The sequence below is a fragment of the Gracilinanus agilis genome, chromosome 4 (genome assembly GCF_016433145.1).
Source record: "Gracilinanus agilis isolate LMUSP501 chromosome 4, AgileGrace, whole genome shotgun sequence".
Lineage (NCBI taxonomy): Eukaryota > Metazoa > Chordata > Mammalia > Didelphimorphia > Didelphidae > Gracilinanus > Gracilinanus agilis.
The window spans coordinates 474,874,756-474,891,408 of record NC_058133.1 but is presented as its reverse complement, the minus strand read 5'-3'; the positions used below and the strand labels follow the sequence as shown (position 1 = coordinate 474,891,408).

The following is a 16,653-nucleotide window of genomic DNA, read 5'->3' as shown; positions in this document are numbered from 1 at the left end:
AGGGAATGAAGCCCCCTTTTTGATAAATATAGATGTAGGAATATGATAGAATCTGAGTATTTTAGAGCAAAAAAGAGGACATTAGGAATCATCTAGTCTGACTTCCTTATTTTAGATTGAAGAAACAGGCCCAGAGGAACAAATGACTTATCCAAGGTCAAACAAAGAAAGAGCAGAGACTAGAGCGAATGCAGATCTCGATTTCTGGTCCAGTGCTTTTTCCATTAGAACTGCTTTTCAATTCCTTAGCCCTCCTCTGGAGGCAAGCAGCATGGTGCCTAAAAGTCAAGGCTCATGGGTTTAGTCACCAGGTTGTGTGGTTGGGAGAATTAGGTGGGGGTTGGGAAGAAGGAAGAGGTGGGCAGGAGGGTCAGTCTAATGATGGAGAGCTCTTGGCCCAGGATGGAGAATGGAGGGTTTGGGGAGGGGGCTAGAAATCGGGAGAGGGAAGGAGACATGTGAGGGAGTTCCTTGATTTTTGTTCCTATACCCACTATGTGAGCAAAAAGGAGGGGGAGAATGGCAGATGTTCGGCTAGTGCCTTTTCTTCTTGTATTTGTTTCTACAACTGGGAGAGGGGTAGATGGGCAAAGGAAGGGACAGGGAAAGCGTGAAATGCTTGGTGAAGGTCTTGCGATAAATAACCAGAGAGGCTGCTATTTGAGAGGGCTGTGGAGACATCTCCATCCTTCAGATGTAAAGGGACTCCAGAGTTCGAAGCTCTAGGAAACCAATCACCCAAATCCGACCCTATTCATCTTGTTTTCACTAATTAGGCATGTGGCGGTGCTACTGCAAGAGGGTACTGCCATATGGCTAATTGAAGGGGGGGAGACAGAGCGTTTAAGGGAGGGGTCTGAGACTTGAGGGTTTGAGCTACCCTGAAATTTTGCAGGGTGGGAAACGACAGGGGTTGGGTGTCAGGGTCCCTGGGAAGTGGCGCCCAGACCCCTGGCTTTTCTGGTTTGGACCTGCTATGTATCATATAGGTAGGGGTTGTCCTTTCCTTCCTTGCCTGTAGCAGCGTTCTATCTCGCTGTCTCCCAGACAATCCCCGTTTCTCTTTCTTTCTTTAAGGGGAAGCGGGAAGGTCTAATGGTCTTCTACCTTCCTTGGGATAAATTTCCCCCATGACTGTCTCTTCATCTTTCCCTACCTCTGGCTTGAGTCGGTACTGTCCTTCTCATCCAGTCTCCCCGACTCCCCCCTCCCGCCCCCCAATGGTCTCTCCCGATGCTCGGCTGCGCGAGTTGGGGAGGGGGGGGGAGAGGCGGAGCTGGGGTGTGTGTTGGGGGGGCAGGTCTGCATTGCTGCTTCCTCTGGTACCCAGAGCAGCCGCTGCTGCTGCCTCCTCCCAGCAGCCCCGACATTCTTCCCCCTACTTCCTTGCTGCGGGGACCCTTTCCAGGTGAGACCCCCCGACTCATCCCTTCCTTTCCGGCGCCCTTCTCCCCTCCCTCCTGCCCCCCATTCATTCCCTGCATCTGAAGCTTCCTCCTCTCCACTCAAATTGGAGCCATTTTATGCTCCAGTGCCCTTTTTGGGGGGGTCCCCCCTCATCTTTCATCAGGTGCTGTTGTAGGTTTGGATATTAATTAATTAATTAATTTCTACTAAGAGGCTCTCCCTCTCTCCTTCCCTCCCTCCCCCTCTCTCTCACATTCTCTCCCCAATCCCTTTGAGATGGGGGTGGGGGTGGAATTGGGGGAATTGTATGAAATATAACTCTACCCAAATCCCCCAAGCCCTAAAGCCTACCCTTCACCTCCTCTTTCCTTTCCCGTCTCTCCTACATCAGTACTGAGGATAAATGACCTTGGCAAGGGGGTGGTGGGGGTGGTGAGGGGGTAGATTATGTCTCCTTTTCCTCTGTTTAAGGCTTGAGGTAAATAGGTTGGGAGTGGGAAGGGGGCTAGATACTGAATGATGAAAATAGAGCGAGATCAATGCACCTATTAGGAGATTCAGGAGGGTTAGAGGGGTAGATTGTGGGGATTTTGCATGTGGGGAGGGTGGTAAATAGCCAGGAGTAAGGTAGAGAGAGGGATTGATACCTAGAGATATGGGCAATTGATAAAGGCGGGAAATGTTGGGGGTGATAATGGACCTTAGTCTAGCGTGAAGACTTGGGGTAGGTGGGAGGTGGGGAAAGGGGCTTAGAGAAGCCAACTGGTTAATTCTTGGTGCCCTGTTGCCCTCCAGACCAGGAAAAATGGGGGGAGGGCACTTGTGAACAAATATTGGCATTTTTCAGGCCTCTGTCCCTCTGTCCTGTTTGTCTGTCTTTGAATGCCTGTCTCTCCATATTCCTTCCCTTGCAGTCTCAGCTGTCACCTCCATTTTATCTTCACAGCAGTGGCCTTTTCCTCACGTATATATACGCTTGGAGTGAAATTGGGAGGGGGGTGCAGGGAGAGGGGGGAGGTGTTAGCACAGCCTTGCTTCTCCTTGAGGTGGGGGCTGAGATTCTGCTTATCCTGCTGGAAAGGAGGGGGAGGCTCTAGGGCACCTCCTGTAGCATCTTATTCTCAGGAGGGTGGGGATTTGGATGTATTCGATTTACCAATGACCTTGTCACTTGTGATGGGGGATGGAGGGGAAGAGATGGATCGTTTCATATCTGAGGACTTTTGAGGTGTTGGGGTCCTTCTGAACCCCAGATCTCTCAACCACCATTTGATTTAAGGACTCTGAAAACACCTGATTCCCTCCATACACTTGCTGCATAGAATCCATACCTTTGAATGTGCCTCTTAGGAGTGAATTCGGCCTTTCTGGTCTGAAGGGGTTTATAACTAGATTGCCTCTATATTATACCCTCCTAGGCTCTCCCTTCTCTCCAGCCTCCTCTCCCTCCCTACATACTCCATTGCTATTGAAGCTAAAAATAACATTATTTCCTCTAGCCTTAGCCAGCTCTTGGAATCTCTGTCTTCCCTTCTTCCTCATCTGACTCTTCTGACTCCCTGTTACCTGGGGAGAAAGGTTGAGCTGCTTCACTGCTCTGGAGACCATCTTTAGTCTCCAAATCCCTGGGGCCAATAGTGACAACCACAGGGTATGATCTCAGGCTAATCCTGCTTCCTCCTGCAGGACTCTTGGTAGACCCATTTTGGATAGGGGAGGGGATAACTTGGATGAGATTCTTCAATTCTTTCTTCTTCATGGAAGATGAAAAGTGTGTGTGTGTGTGTGTGTGTGTGTGTGTGTGTGTGTGATCACTGTTAATGGGAAAGATCAAAGGAATATAGATTTAGGAAGGGACTTTAGAAGCCATCTAGCCTAATTCTTTCCTTTTAATAAGGAAAGGAGACTCAGAGAAGTGGTACAAGGTCATACAGGTAAGTAAGTAGCAGAGACAGTATTCAAATTGAGACCCCCTGACTCCCAAACTGGTCCTCCTTCTTCTCTAGAGATCACTAGTCTTGGTCAAGCTGCTCTTGGTTTTAGCCACTCAGCCTGAGGGAACTAGACTCTGATTTCTGCTCTTTCTATTACTACTCCCAATCTCTTATCTAGGAGTGTCCTTAATCTCCCCAACTTCACCCAATGCTGTTTATAAGGGAGCTCTCCCTAATAAGACTTTAAACACCCCCCTTCCCCCACAAGAGCATGTGATCTTTTCCTTGGACTGTATTTTTTGGGGGAGCCCACATCCCCCCTTATTTTGCACCAATCTTTGACGCAATGCAGTGTCCCTGAATCTTTTTTCCCCATCCCCAGGGAGGAGGGACAGAAAGGATTAAGTGGGGATTAAGAGGGGAAGACTGCAATGGGAGGGATGGTGGGGAAGGGTATGGGGGAATAAACTGGGAAGAAGACCAAAGATCTCTCAAGTGAAGGAGTCAAGAGGTAAGATTGAAATGAATAAGATTCCCCTATATGGCAGCTAGGGGGCTAAATGGATAAAGAGCCAGGCCTGGGAGGTCCTGGGTTCAAATTTGACCTCAGATACTTTTTAGCTGTGTGACCCTAGGCAAGTCACTTAACTCCAGTTGCCTATCCCTTGCCACTCTTCTACCTTGGAACCAATACTTAGGAATGATTTTAAGACAAAAAGAGTTTATTTAAAAAAAGAAAGAAAGAAAGAAAAGAAGATCCTCCACCCCACTTATGAGAGAAAGGGAATCCAGCTGTTGGACCCTGGAGGAAAGTGATGATCATACTTTCCCAGGCATACCTCCTACTCAAATCTTGGTTTTTATTTTTCATTTGATTCCCTGTATGATCTGGTCAGGAAAATAGGTTAGGTACATCTAGGAGGATCTTGGAGGCACTTAGAAGAAGCTACTTTGTCATAACCTCCTAATATATCCCTTAACCCATGACCTGCTTATTTTTTCCTTCTTTCCTTCCCTTTTCCTAGCTAAGATTTCCTTCCCTTTAGGTTGTTCCCAGAGTTGGCCCCCAATTAGTTCTGTTTCCTACAAGGATGTGAATCTTTGCTCTGGCTAGACCAGTCATGCCAATCTCTGTGAAGTCCAACATAGGAGAGGGAGACACTGTACCATAGTGGAGTGGAAAAGTCAGAGACTCGAGGATTAAATTTTAGTTTTGCCACTTTCAAGGACATGACTTAGTCATGCCAAATTACTTCACTTCATTGGGTCTCAATTCTGACATCTGTGAAATGAAGGAATTTGGACTCAATGGTGTTTACTCGACACTCTGTCTATGGGCCCCAGACTTCCTGACCTTGATAGGGTTGTATCTGTGACACAGACAGAGAGGCATGAAGCATCTAATACAGTCTTTAAAAAATCAGAAAGGTTGTCCTTGTGGAATGTGGGCCAATGAGGTGTGATGATGAATAGGCTGTGGAAACCCCATCATCAAAAACTGCCTTATTGCACTCTTCCATTCTGCCTCCAAATATAAATTAGAATGAGGATCATGGCGACCAGACAGTGGGACTAAACATACCCTCTAAATATATTGGATCAAAAATTAAAAAATAAAAATAAAAAGATGGAAAGCTAAAGGAAATTAGACAACAGTGCTAATATAGCTGGTTTTTTTTTTTTTTTAATCTCTGGGTCTAGTTCTTGGTAGGGCAGGTAGGGTTTCTGAACATAATGGAAAAGGGATAGGATAAGCTAATAGAGTAGGATTCTAAATAGTCTCTCTGTGGTGCTTGGACCTGTTCTCCAACATTAAGGTGAGAGGGGTCTAATGGGAGGGGAAAGATGACCTTCTGGGTCTTCTCTCTGGTCCAGTCATAATAATCTAGAGGCATTGTCTCATTTTTAAAGCTTGGGTTGGGCATGGTGGGGGATTGGGATGGGAAAGGGGCTACATTTGATGTTGATTGGCTTCTTCTGATTCTTATCCTTTTTTTCTTTTTTCTTTTCTTTTCCTATATCTTCCAGGACAACCATGTTCCCTACAGAGACCTGACGGCTCTTCCTTTGCTAGCCGGAACATTCCAGCACAGCTCCAACCAGCTTGATTTGCCTTTCCCTTCCCTTCCCTTTCCCCAGCTCCCTACTTTTTGACTATGCTGAACAGGTTGTAGGTTTATGTTTTCTACCAAATACCATCAAAGCCTTCCTCTCTTTGTCCTTACTCCTCCAATACATGCCCCCTTTAAGTTCTACCTCCTCTTTTACTCTATGCCCAAAGCTCTTTGAATGTACTTTACTTGGGGTAAAGTGTATTCATTAGGGGATCTTCTAAAATCTAGAGTTTTTTTAGGGGACAAAACAGGGAGGGAGAGAAGACAGAGGGAGGACCCCTGAGGGGTGTCCAAAGACTCTAGTCACTGCCATGGATGAAGGCTTCCGTGACCGGACAGCCTTCATCCGTGGAGCCAAAGATATCGCAAAGGAGGTCAAGAAGCATGCAACCAAGAAGGTTGTCAAGGGTCTTGACAGAGTTCAAGATGAGTATTCCCGGAGGTCCTATGCCCGATTTGAGGAGGATGATGATGATGATGACTTCCCTGCCCCAGCAGATGGGTATTACCGAGGGGAGGGAGTTAGGGAAGATGAAGATGAGGGGGGTGCATCCAGTGATGCTACTGAAGGCCATGATGAGGATGAGGAGATCTATGAGGGGGAATATCAGGGAATCCCCCGGGGAGAATCAGGGGGAAAGGGAGATCGTTTGGCAGATGGTGCTCCCCTGGCTGGAGTGAGGGGAGGTCTAGGGGACGGAGAAGGCCCTGGAGTTGGTGGGGAAGCTCAGCGGCGGAAGGAGAGAGAAGAGCTGGCTCAGCAGTATGAAACCATCTTGCGGGAATGTGGCCATGGCCGGTTCCAATGGACCCTCTATTTTGTCCTGGGTCTGGCACTTATGGCTGATGGGGTAGAAGTCTTCGTGGTGGGGTTTGTGCTGCCCAGTGCTGAGAAGGACATGTGCCTGTCTGACTCCAACAAGGGCATGCTGGGTGAGAAGCCAACATCTTTCCTGTCTATTTTCCACCTCTCATTCCTTGGTTCTCTGTTCCATTTCAACTCTGGCCAAAGAAAATCTACTGGGCACTGAGGGGACCCTTCCCCCCAGTAAGTCTTCTAGATCTTCTTTCCTTTTCCCAGTTCCCTAAAGTTTGGCAACCTTGTGGTCCTTCCCTAATGAGTTACACCATGGCTATTTTCTTGTAGAGAGTGGGGGAAAAAAAATCTATGGCCAGCTCAACTTCTGACCTTGGGGTTACATAATAGTAATGCTTTATGTTTTTTTCCCCTCATGACTTCTCACTTCCCTTAGGAGATGGACCAGGGTCAAGGGAAATAGGGAAATGGTGTATCTTCATGACATTTAATCATTTATCATATTGGGAGGCCACTTTCCACTCATCTAGGCATCCTTTTTGCCTTACTGGGAGATGGCTTATTCCTTTTCTTTGGTGGGAAGGGAATGGAAAATGGGGGGTCTGAATCCTATTTCTTTTGCTTAGATGGGAGAGAGGGATGATTGCCCCCAGATGTCAGTTTCTTATGGGGATGTGTAGCTGAGAACTCATGAAGTTTCTGGGCTGAAAAAAGTATAATCCATTGACACTTGAATGCCCCTTGGAAGTGCTAAATTACCAATAGTCCCAGAACAAAAGGTTGGGAGAGAGGAAGTCTCTGTTGACTCCTTCCCTGAAGGAGAGAACTTCAAAGACTCACTATGAAAGGGAAGAGGTTTGGAAAGAAGAGAAAGGGTTGAAATTGGAGTTGGAGGGTATAAAGGTTAGATCCATTCTGGGAGATGGAGGTTTCCTGATTGAGAGATTTAGTAACTGGAGATGAACTATCTCCTTCACCAAAAACAAACACAAACACAACAAGAGATTTCTAACTGAACCTTGAGTGTGAAGCCAATAGGGAGGGGGCTCTGGTTTGGCTTTGAAAGGGTCCTGGACGGAGGGACCTTGAAGTCTGTGGATTTCATTCATTCTTTATTCCCATATCAGTTAGTCCAGGGCCCCATTATGTTTTCATTCAGGGGTTCTTCTTTGGACTCTTGCCATGTTTGCCATGTCCATTTCCTTGCCAAACAGGGCCTTAACACTAATCTTGTTTCCTAACCCATGATCCACTTAAGCAACCAGATGTCTCTTCAGGTTTAACCTTGTTCCATCTTGCTGTAATTTCATCTCATTTTGTACTCATGTGGTTAGAGGAGTCATGACTGACCTCCCCACCCTTTCCTTTCTATGTTTCTCCTTCCAGGCCTCATTGTCTACCTGGGTATGATGGTTGGTGCCTTTCTCTGGGGGGGTCTGGCTGACCGACTGGGCCGGCGACAGTGTCTGCTCATCTCTCTCTCAGTCAACAGCGTCTTCGCATTTTTTTCGTCGTTTGTCCAGGGCTATGGCACTTTCCTCCTCTGCCGCCTTCTCTCTGGGGTTGGGTGAGCAACAACTCCAAAGTTCCCTCCTTCCTTTCCCCATCCCCCTAGTATTCCCCAAATTCACCTACAACAAATTGCTAGATGTACTTTCCCATTTCAATAGCCACAATTTCCCATACTTGCTCCTCAGAAATGCCTCCACCTCCATGAAGATCTTCTAGTGGAGACCATAGCACCGAGAGGCTTTCTCACCCCTCTCAGATACCTAATTTTCCCACCACTATTGAACCTGGCCAAACCCTGGACTTTCCTTCCTCTTGGTATCTCCAGTGTCTCTCTAAACTGCCCTCCAGTCTCTAACCGTCACTGCCCTGTATCTGCCCTACTGTCTAGACTTTTGTGTAGACCTTCCCCTCCAGTTTCTCTTCCTTAAATTTCTCCCCCTAGGACTTTCCCCATTTAACGGTCCTAATCTCCTCAACCCTCTGAATCTTTAAGACTTTCCATTTGCTCCCTCCCTTTTTCTGGAGAACCCCTCATTTTAGAAGCCTGATTCCTGCCATAGATTACTTTCCCAATCTTTCAAGGGAGAGAGAAATTAAGGAATGGCTTTGATGGCAGGGGAATGATTGGAAGTCTGTTCTGATCTGGTGGGAGCAGTCTGGATCTGGGGAGCAGTGAGGGGTTCGGATGGGGATTTTATTCCTGACTTTCTCTTTAGCAACCTCTTCTCTTCAATTCCCTGCAGGATTGGGGGGTCCATCCCTATTGTTTTCTCCTATTTCTCTGAGTTCCTGGCCCAAGAGAAGCGAGGGGAGCATTTGAGTTGGCTCTGCATGTTCTGGATGATTGGTGGTGTGTATGCAGCTGCCATGGCCTGGGCCATCATTCCTCACTATGGTGAGAGCCCTCCAAAGGATCTTTTCTCCTTTATGCTCCTCACCCTGAGGCAGAAACTCCCCTTAGTCTGGAACCTTCATTCCCAACCTGAGGGAAAGCCCGAGAATCTCCTTTTTCCAAAATGGCTCTTCATCCAGGGTGGAGCTGCCAGATGAGCTAGTTTCTTCCTGGTTTCCAATGATATTCCTTCAGCTTTGTTTTTTGTTTTTTTCAGGATGGAGTTTCCAGATGGGTTCTGCTTACCAGTTCCACAGCTGGCGGGTTTTTGTTCTCGTGTGTGCCTTTCCTTCTGTGTTTGCCATTGGGGCCCTGACCACACAGCCAGAGAGTCCTCGATTTTTCCTGGAGGTAAAGGGTGATGGAAATTGGGAGAGGAGGATCTTTTGCTTTGGGATTCTGGCTACTTGGTTTTTACTTTTTATCTGCTGATTCATTTATTGATTTTTGAGGGTTTTATGACTTTTACCTGGTTCAATTTGATCCTGGCTCTGTTGGGGCCCCACTCTTCCTCCCCAACTGCTTTTTCTCTGTGGGGTACGATTTTGCCACCTGCCTTTCCTCTTTGGCCTTTGTGGCATTTTGGATATGATATGGGGCTCTTTAATGTCATTGGGGGCTTAATATGTTCCATACGTTATTCCATGCTCTTACTCCAAAGTGAAGGACAGGACAGTTTTTTTTTTTCCAGGGGGCCTTCAGTTCAAAGCCCTGAGTTAAGTGGTTTTCTGGTATGTTCTGCCCCTCTTGCCACATTATTCCTCCTATCAGCTGTCATTTGGTCTAGACATCAAGAGCCCTCGAGTCAGGATCTGGGTGCAAATCCTACCTTTGACACTTTATTCTCAACTTTATCTAGCAGTTGTGTGGGGTAGGTGGTATTGGGGTGATGGGGAAGAGGGCTAGCCCCAGTAATTCTCCCTTTCTAGTCCCAATCCTCAGGTGTCATACTCTTTTTTTCCCTTCAGTGCCTCCCTTAAGGCTGACTTGCTATCTAATCGAGTTCTTCAGCTCTACCCTTAGGGAGAACGGTTTTCCTTTCACACCCAAGGGAGAAGACAATAGGAAGAAGAAGTATTCCTTTAGCAATATTAGCTCCTGGCTTGTTAAAAGCCTTTTCAACCAAGAGCTTACACTTGTTTGCTTAGAAATGAATCTGGATCCTTGGCTTTCTCTCAGATATACTCAAGTGATGGAACATGGAGGTCAGAAATGTAATGGTTAGCCTGTTTGTTTTAACCAACAATAATGAGCCAAAGGCAAAACAAGCTCTTTTTTTTTAAACCCTTACCTTCTGTCTTCGAATCAATACTGGGTATTGGGTCTAAGGCAGAAGAGTGGTAAGGGCTAGGCAATGGGGGGGTGGGGTGGTAAGTGACTTGCCCAGGGTCACACAGCTGGGAAGTGTCTGAGGCTAGATTTGAACCCAGGACCTCCCATCTCTAGGCCTGGCTCTCAATCCACTGAGCCACCCAGCTGCCCAAAACAAGCTCTTAAGGAACAAAGGTTGATAACCCAGCCTCATTACCTGAGAGAGGTGCTATAGGGCTTGCAGTCTGGAAGACCTGAGTTCAACTCCTGCTTCAGTCATTTACCAGCATTGTGACCCTGGACAAGTCACTTAACATCTGTCTGCTCCAATTGTGAAACAGGAATAACAATAGCACCTACTTCTCAGGGTTGTTGTAAGGATCAAATGAAATAATATTTATTTGTAAAGCATTTAGCACAGTGGTTAGCATGTGCTTAATAAATATGTGTTTCCTTTCTTCCTGCAAGAGCTAATGAGTGAATAGAAGCGAAGGTCAGGGAAGGGAGGAATCCCCAGTTCTATTCTCAGCAATTCAGGCCACTTGCTGTCTGTTCTGTGTGGCCTCTATCTCACCAGCTTATTGTTCCTCCTCTTAGTGGCTCAGCCTTTATTCCTCTGTCATTGTGCTCTTGTCAACTTGCTTGTGCTAATCTCCCTTCCTTTCCTTTCATACTTCCTTGAGGCTTCTTCTCCTCCTTTTAGAACAAGAGAGGGTTGTTTAATAGTCACCGAGAGGAGGGTTGGGAAAGTTCCTACCTGCCTGGGCCCATTGCCCTCCAGTTATGTTCCAAATGAGGAGGTTGGATTAAATGATGTCTGGGGTCCCTTTCAGCTTTCCATCTCTGATTCCATGCCCTCCCTCCTTACTTCTTTGGTCCAACTAGACCCTTTTCATCATTTTCCTTTTCTCCCCGATTCTCCCTTTCCCTGCCAATGAGATCCACATCTAAAAATCTCTCCTTGTCTTGTTCTTCTATTGCCCTCCATCCAAATAGCTATTTGGATCCCATTGAGCCAGGAAAGAGTCCAGCCAGGGAAGGAGCCCTGGAATGGGAATCAGGAAGCCCGAGTTCTAGTTCTAGTCTTGGAACGGATACTCCCAAGTCAGTGTGTGTGACCTTAATCAGGTTATTTAATGGATTCTAGATGCTTCCTTTGTTAAATGATGGGATTGGACAAGATAATTTCTAAAGTTCTTTTCAGCTCCCAGGCTACCCCTTTCTTGGGAAATTCAGAATATTAGAACAAATGTATTTTATTTTAAACTTCTATTACTGCAAAAAATTTAAAAAAAAGATTAATATTGACAATGTGTTCAAGTACAAAAATGAAAGAAAAAAGAAACTCAAAAACAAGGGAAAAAATAAAATATATTTTAAAAATCGTGTGTGTATGGGGGATAAGGGTGGTAGTGGATTAGGGTGGTGGTATGTCTCTGAGTCTCTTAGACTTAGACCTAGAAGGGACCTTAAATGTCTTTAGTCCAGCCTTCTCATTTTACAGAAGAAGGAACTAAGGATCAAGGAATGGAACTGCCCTGCCTAGGATCTTACAACTAGCAAAGTCTGGTTATTTGAACCCAAGCCCTTTATGGGAGAGACTAATTGTCTGTAACTCTCAGAGCAGGACTCCGAAGAAGCCTGGTCTGCCTGGCAGTGAGGATAGGGGGTGGGTGGGAGGGAGGGTGGAACTAGAATTGAGGGAAGCAGCTGTGATCTCCAGAGGTTGGGAGGTTTAAACCTGTGGCTATGTCTGTGATGTAGAACGGGAAACACGATGAAGCCTGGATGGTCCTGAAGCAAGTCCATGACACCAATATGAGGGCGAAGGGGCATCCGGAAAGAGTGTTTTCAGTAAGTTGTCCCCTGGGTATGACTTCTTCCCCTTTGGGATCTCTACAGACTATACGGAGAGTGTCCAGGGTCCCCTCCATTCCTTCTTCTCGTAGGTTAAGCTATGTGGCTCTGCCCCCACTCCAAACCTCCCTATGATCCTCTCCACACCCTCAGAGCGATCTCACATTGAGTCACACGTCTGTGCGTGTGTGCACGGGTGCCTGCATCCTATCTAGCTTGTCTCCCTGCTCCATGACCTCCTGGAATGGAACCTGAGGACTAGATCTGTCTCTTTTCTTCCAGGTGACCCACATTAAGACTATCCGACAGGAGGACGAGTTGATTGAGATCCAGTCCGACACAGGGACCTGGTACCAGCGCTGGGGGGTCCGGGCAATGAGCCTGGGGGGCCAGGTAACAGGGGGATTCTTCTGGGGGAGAAAGGAGGACAGAATGGGAGCTGGGAGGAGGTGGCTCTATCTGGGGTACACCACTCCTTCTCCCCTTGACTGTCTACCCCCCACCTCTAGGTTTGGGGGAACTTCCTTTCCTGTTTTGGCCCCGAATATCGGCGCATCACCCTGATGATGATGGGTGTGTGGTTCACCATGTCATTTAGGTAAGAGGCTGGCTAGGGTTCCATAGGTGTATGTGTCTGTTTTGGGGAGAGAGAGGGAGAAGAGAGAGCAGAGGAAGAGCTGAAAGCCAAAAAACATATTAAGATGCCTACTATGTGCTGGGAACGGTTCTAGGCTCTGGGGGCACAAAGAAATGCATCTTTAGTCTCTGCCCTCAAGAAGGAAGAAAGGACACAAGGAAACAAGTGGTGGGTGCCAGGTGCAGGGCTTAGGAGCTCACATTTGAGTGAAGGGGGACGAGAAATCAGTTCCTAGGCAGCTGGGTGATGTGGTGGGTAGACGGCTGGTTCAAATTGTGCGTCAGCCTTGTGATCCTGAGTAAGTCACTTTAACTTCTGGGCCTCGCTTGTTTCTCGTCACCTGTAAAACGAGGGGGCTTGGGCTTAATGGCCTCTGAGTTTCCTTCTACTCCTGAATCTATGATCCCAAGATAGATCCAGAGTAGATGGAAAGTCATCTAAAAAGGGGAAGGCAAGAGCAGCCAGGTAGACCTGGAAATTCCTCTGGCAGAAGGCGGTATTTAGGTGAGGGGGGAGCCCATTCAGGTCTTTTGGGGGAAGGGGGAGCCAGAGCAAAGAGGGGGAGATGGGAGAGTGGGGGTGGGGTTGCCCTGACCCTCCCTGACCTTCCTCCCCATTTCTTTGTCTTCTGTCCCATTCTGTGTGGGGGTGACTCCTCTCCTTTCCTCCGTGGCTACTGACTTTGGGGCTGTGACTGATCTCTCTCTTTTCCACTTCATCCCTCAGCTACTACGGCTTAACTGTCTGGTTCCCCGACATGATCCGTCACCTCCAGGCAGTTGACTACGCGGCCCGAACCAGGCTCTTTGCGGGAGAGAGGGTGGAGCACGTCACCTTCAACTTCACACTGGAGAACCAGATTCACCGTGGGGGCCAGTACTTCAATGACAAGTAAGGGAGGGGATCTCCCCGATCCCTTTCTCTGCTCCCAGCCAAGTCATGTCCAACCAGGCAATCTTCTGGGAAATCTGGAGGAGGGATGGCCAGGGTCGGTCATCTCTGCTTTCTCCTCATCTCCGAAGCCACCGAAGGGCACACACTGGGACCACAAGAGTAGGGGGAGGAGGGAGCACACTAGGAGGGCTATAAAGAAGAATCTCTCCCCTTTTTCTTCTTCCTCCCTTTAATAATAATAACACTAGCATCCATAATAATATATAGCATAATAGAATTATATTATAAAATCATAATATAACATAGTTTGCAAAACATTTTCTATATTATTATTTTTGAGCCTCACGTCAATCCTGTGAGGTAGATGGTTCTATTATCCTCATTTTATAGGTGAGGAAAAAAGGGGACATTAGGTAGCTTGGTGGATTGAGAGCCAGGTATAGAGACGGGAGGTCCTAGGTTCAAATCTGGCCTCAGACACTTTCCTAGCTGGGTGACCCTGGGTAAGTCACTTAACCCCCATGGCCTAGCCCTTACCACTCTTCTGCCTTAGAACCAAAAAAGTATTGATTCTAAGATGGGAGGTAAGGGTTTAAAAAAAAAGAAGAAGAAATGGGAGGAAATGGAGAATGAGAGGTTGTGACTTGTGTGGTCTCCTCTCCCCATCTTTGCTTTTCCAGGTTTATTGGCCTGCGCCTGAAGTCAGTGTCTTTCGAGGACTCCCTGTTTGAGGAATGTTACTTCGAGGATGTCACGTCCAGTAACACGTTCTTTCGGAATTGCACATTCATCAATACAATATTCTACAACACAGGTACCAGTCTTTTGCTCGGACAAAAGGCGAGGCGGGCGTTGTTGAGGGAGTGGGACAGAATCTTCCCCAATCCAGACCACTGACCCACAAACAGCCCACTTCCCTTTTACCCGCCTGCCCCTTCCCCTACTCCTCTACAGCACTCTGAACTCAGTTGCTTTTTGTCTGTTTGTTTGTTTGTCCTCCAGACCTGTTTGAATACAAGTTTGTAGGCAGCCGACTGATAAATAGCACATTCTTGCATAGCAAGGAGGGCTGCCCACTGGATGTGGCTGGGACCGGTGAAGGTGCCTACATGGTTTACTTTGTCAGCTTTCTGGGGACCCTCGCAGTGTTGCCTGGGAACATCGTGTCAGCCCTGCTCATGGACAAGATCGGCCGGCTGCGAATGTTGGGTAATTGGGGAGCAAATAGGAGAGGTGGGAAGAGACCAGCTTTGACTCTGGTGTAATTAGGACAGGACGATGGAGCTTTGAGATTTAGAGCATACAGTCTGCACACAGACGCCTTGGCTGTGTAGAAACCACCAAGTTTAGCAGGAATAATTAGCTAAAAATAGGAAGTTACCATTCATAGGAAATTACTCTCCTGCCCCTTTTCCCCCACCAGCCTTATTCAATCCATCCTTGAGAGGTTCTGGGGTTTCTACCTTCCAAAACTATCCCCACCCCCAAACTGACTGAATGAATCTTAAATTTTTATTTGAGAGATTTATTTATTCCTGCTTCTTTTCCCTGGCTCATTTTATGCCTGGCTGCATAAGCTCTACTTGATACCGCTTCCTAGTCAATAAATATTTAGTGAGCACCTATTTTGTGCTGGGCATTAGGCTAAGCAATCTGTGCTCTGTGAAAGAAGAGGTGGGGACCCAGGATTGACTCTCTGGTAGGAGGTAAAAGTATCCAGAAAGATGAGGTGAAAAATACTCTTGTCTGTGATGCTGCGGATCATGCCTTGGTTCAAGCCAAATAGTTGGTTAGTTGATTTTGAACTGTATGTAGGCATAGAAGATGGTGGCTGGGTTGTGGGACCTGTGGCTCTCTCCCAATCTTGATGCTCTGCCTTCTTTTGCTGCCCAATCCAGCTGGCTCCAGTGTGATGTCATGTATCTCCTGCTTCTTCCTGTCCTTTGGGAACAGTGAGTCCGCCATGATTGCCCTACTCTGCCTCTTTGGAGGGGTCAGCATCGCGTCTTGGAACGCGCTGGATGTGCTGACCGTTGAGCTCTACCCCTCAGATAAGAGGTAGGTGGGATAAATCTTGGAGCTGAGAATAATAGAGGGAATGGAGGGTCCAAAGGGCTGGAGGATTGTAGTGGGAAGAGAAGGAGGGCGCACCAAATGGAGGAAAATCATTCTTCGTTCCAATGGATAAGATGGATGAACACAGAACCTTTCTCCATACTCTCTCGTACTTTATTGCTTCGGTGCTCATTGCTCCCAGAATTCCCACTGCTAGTCTTTTTGTGGTGTCTTCTTTCTCTCCCTTTCTCTAATTTTCCATAGTTGTTATACTACTTCCATTGCTCCATCTTCGTGTAAACCCCAGCTTGGAAATTTCCTGCCCTTCTCTCCCATCTGTATAATGCCCTTGAGTTGTCCTTTCTGCTGCTCCCAGGCTACCATCCCTGCCCACTCTCCTTCCTTTTGTACCTTTCTTTTCTTTTCTTTTCTTTTCTTTTCTTTTCTTTTCTTTTCTTTTCTTTTCTTTTCTTTTCTTTTCTTTTCTTTTCTTTTCTTTTCTTTTCTTACCCTTAACTTCTGTGTATTGGCTCCTAGGCAGAAGAGTGGTAAGGGTGGGCAATAGGAGTCAAGTGACTTGCCCAGGGTCACCCAGCTGGGAAGTGTCTGAGGCTGGATTTGAACCTAAGACTTCCCATCTCTAGGCCTGACTCTCAATCCACTGAGCTACCCACCTTTCTTACTTGGCTCCCTGCCCCCATGAATCCCCATCATATCCCCTTTGGGCTCTCTGATGGTTTGGTACTTCTCTCCCTGCTTCCACAGGACCACAGCCTTTGGCTTCCTGAACGCTCTGTGTAAGTTGGCCGCCGTACTCGGGATCAGCATCTTCACCTCTTTTGTGGGGGTCACTAAGGCTGCCCCCATCCTCTTTGCCTCGGCTGCGCTTGCCCTTGGCAGTTCCCTTGCCCTAAAGCTGCCTGAGACCCGGGGGCAGGTGCTGCAGTGAGGGAGAGCTGGAGGACATGGGGGCAGTGCACTGTGAGATTAATAGCTCCTTCGTCACCACCCATCTCCCCCTGGCCCTGAGAACTCCCCATCGCCCCTCTCTGCCCCTCTTCGTGTTTGGTGTCTTAGCTGTGTGTGTGTGCGTGCTTGTGTGTGTGCATGTGTGCGCATGTATGAGTGTGGTCCTCGTGGGGCAGGGGCTACAGAGGAGAAAGTTCTTCCCCCTTGAGTTGTGGAGAAGCTCCATCCCCTTCGTCCACCTATCCTTAATGTTG

The 16,653-nt window shown here is 47.4% G+C and overlaps 1 protein-coding gene across 1 annotated transcript; it reads left to right on the top strand.

The window, feature by feature from the left end:
- Positions 1-5,766: 5,766 nt before the first annotated feature.
- Positions 5,767-16,379, top strand: SV2A (synaptic vesicle glycoprotein 2A). The gene is made up of 12 exons (XM_044676086.1): positions 5,767-6,388; positions 7,659-7,839; positions 8,528-8,679; positions 8,894-9,027; positions 11,752-11,841; positions 12,127-12,237; positions 12,354-12,442; positions 13,208-13,372; positions 14,056-14,189; positions 14,378-14,584; positions 15,274-15,433; positions 16,196-16,379. Exons 1-12 carry the CDS (start codon positions 5,767-5,769, stop codon positions 16,377-16,379), a joined length of 2,229 nt encoding a protein of 742 aa, XP_044532021.1.
- The last annotated feature ends 274 nt before the right edge of the window (positions 16,380-16,653 follow it).

What these genes read in the sequence shown, in the direction of transcription:
- SV2A (XM_044676086.1), top strand. Translation starts at nt 5,767, where the DNA reads ATGGATGAAGGCTTCCGTGACCGGACAGCCTTCATCCGTGGAGCCAAA. An exon ending in TACAATATTCTACAACACAG is followed by an intron (nt 14,190 to 14,377) that starts GTACCAGTCTTT and finishes TTTGTCCTCCAG; the next exon opens with ACCTGTTTGAATACAAGTTT. An exon ending in CTCTACCCCTCAGATAAGAG is followed by an intron (nt 15,434 to 16,195) that starts GTAGGTGGGATA and finishes CTGCTTCCACAG; the next exon opens with GACCACAGCCTTTGGCTTCC.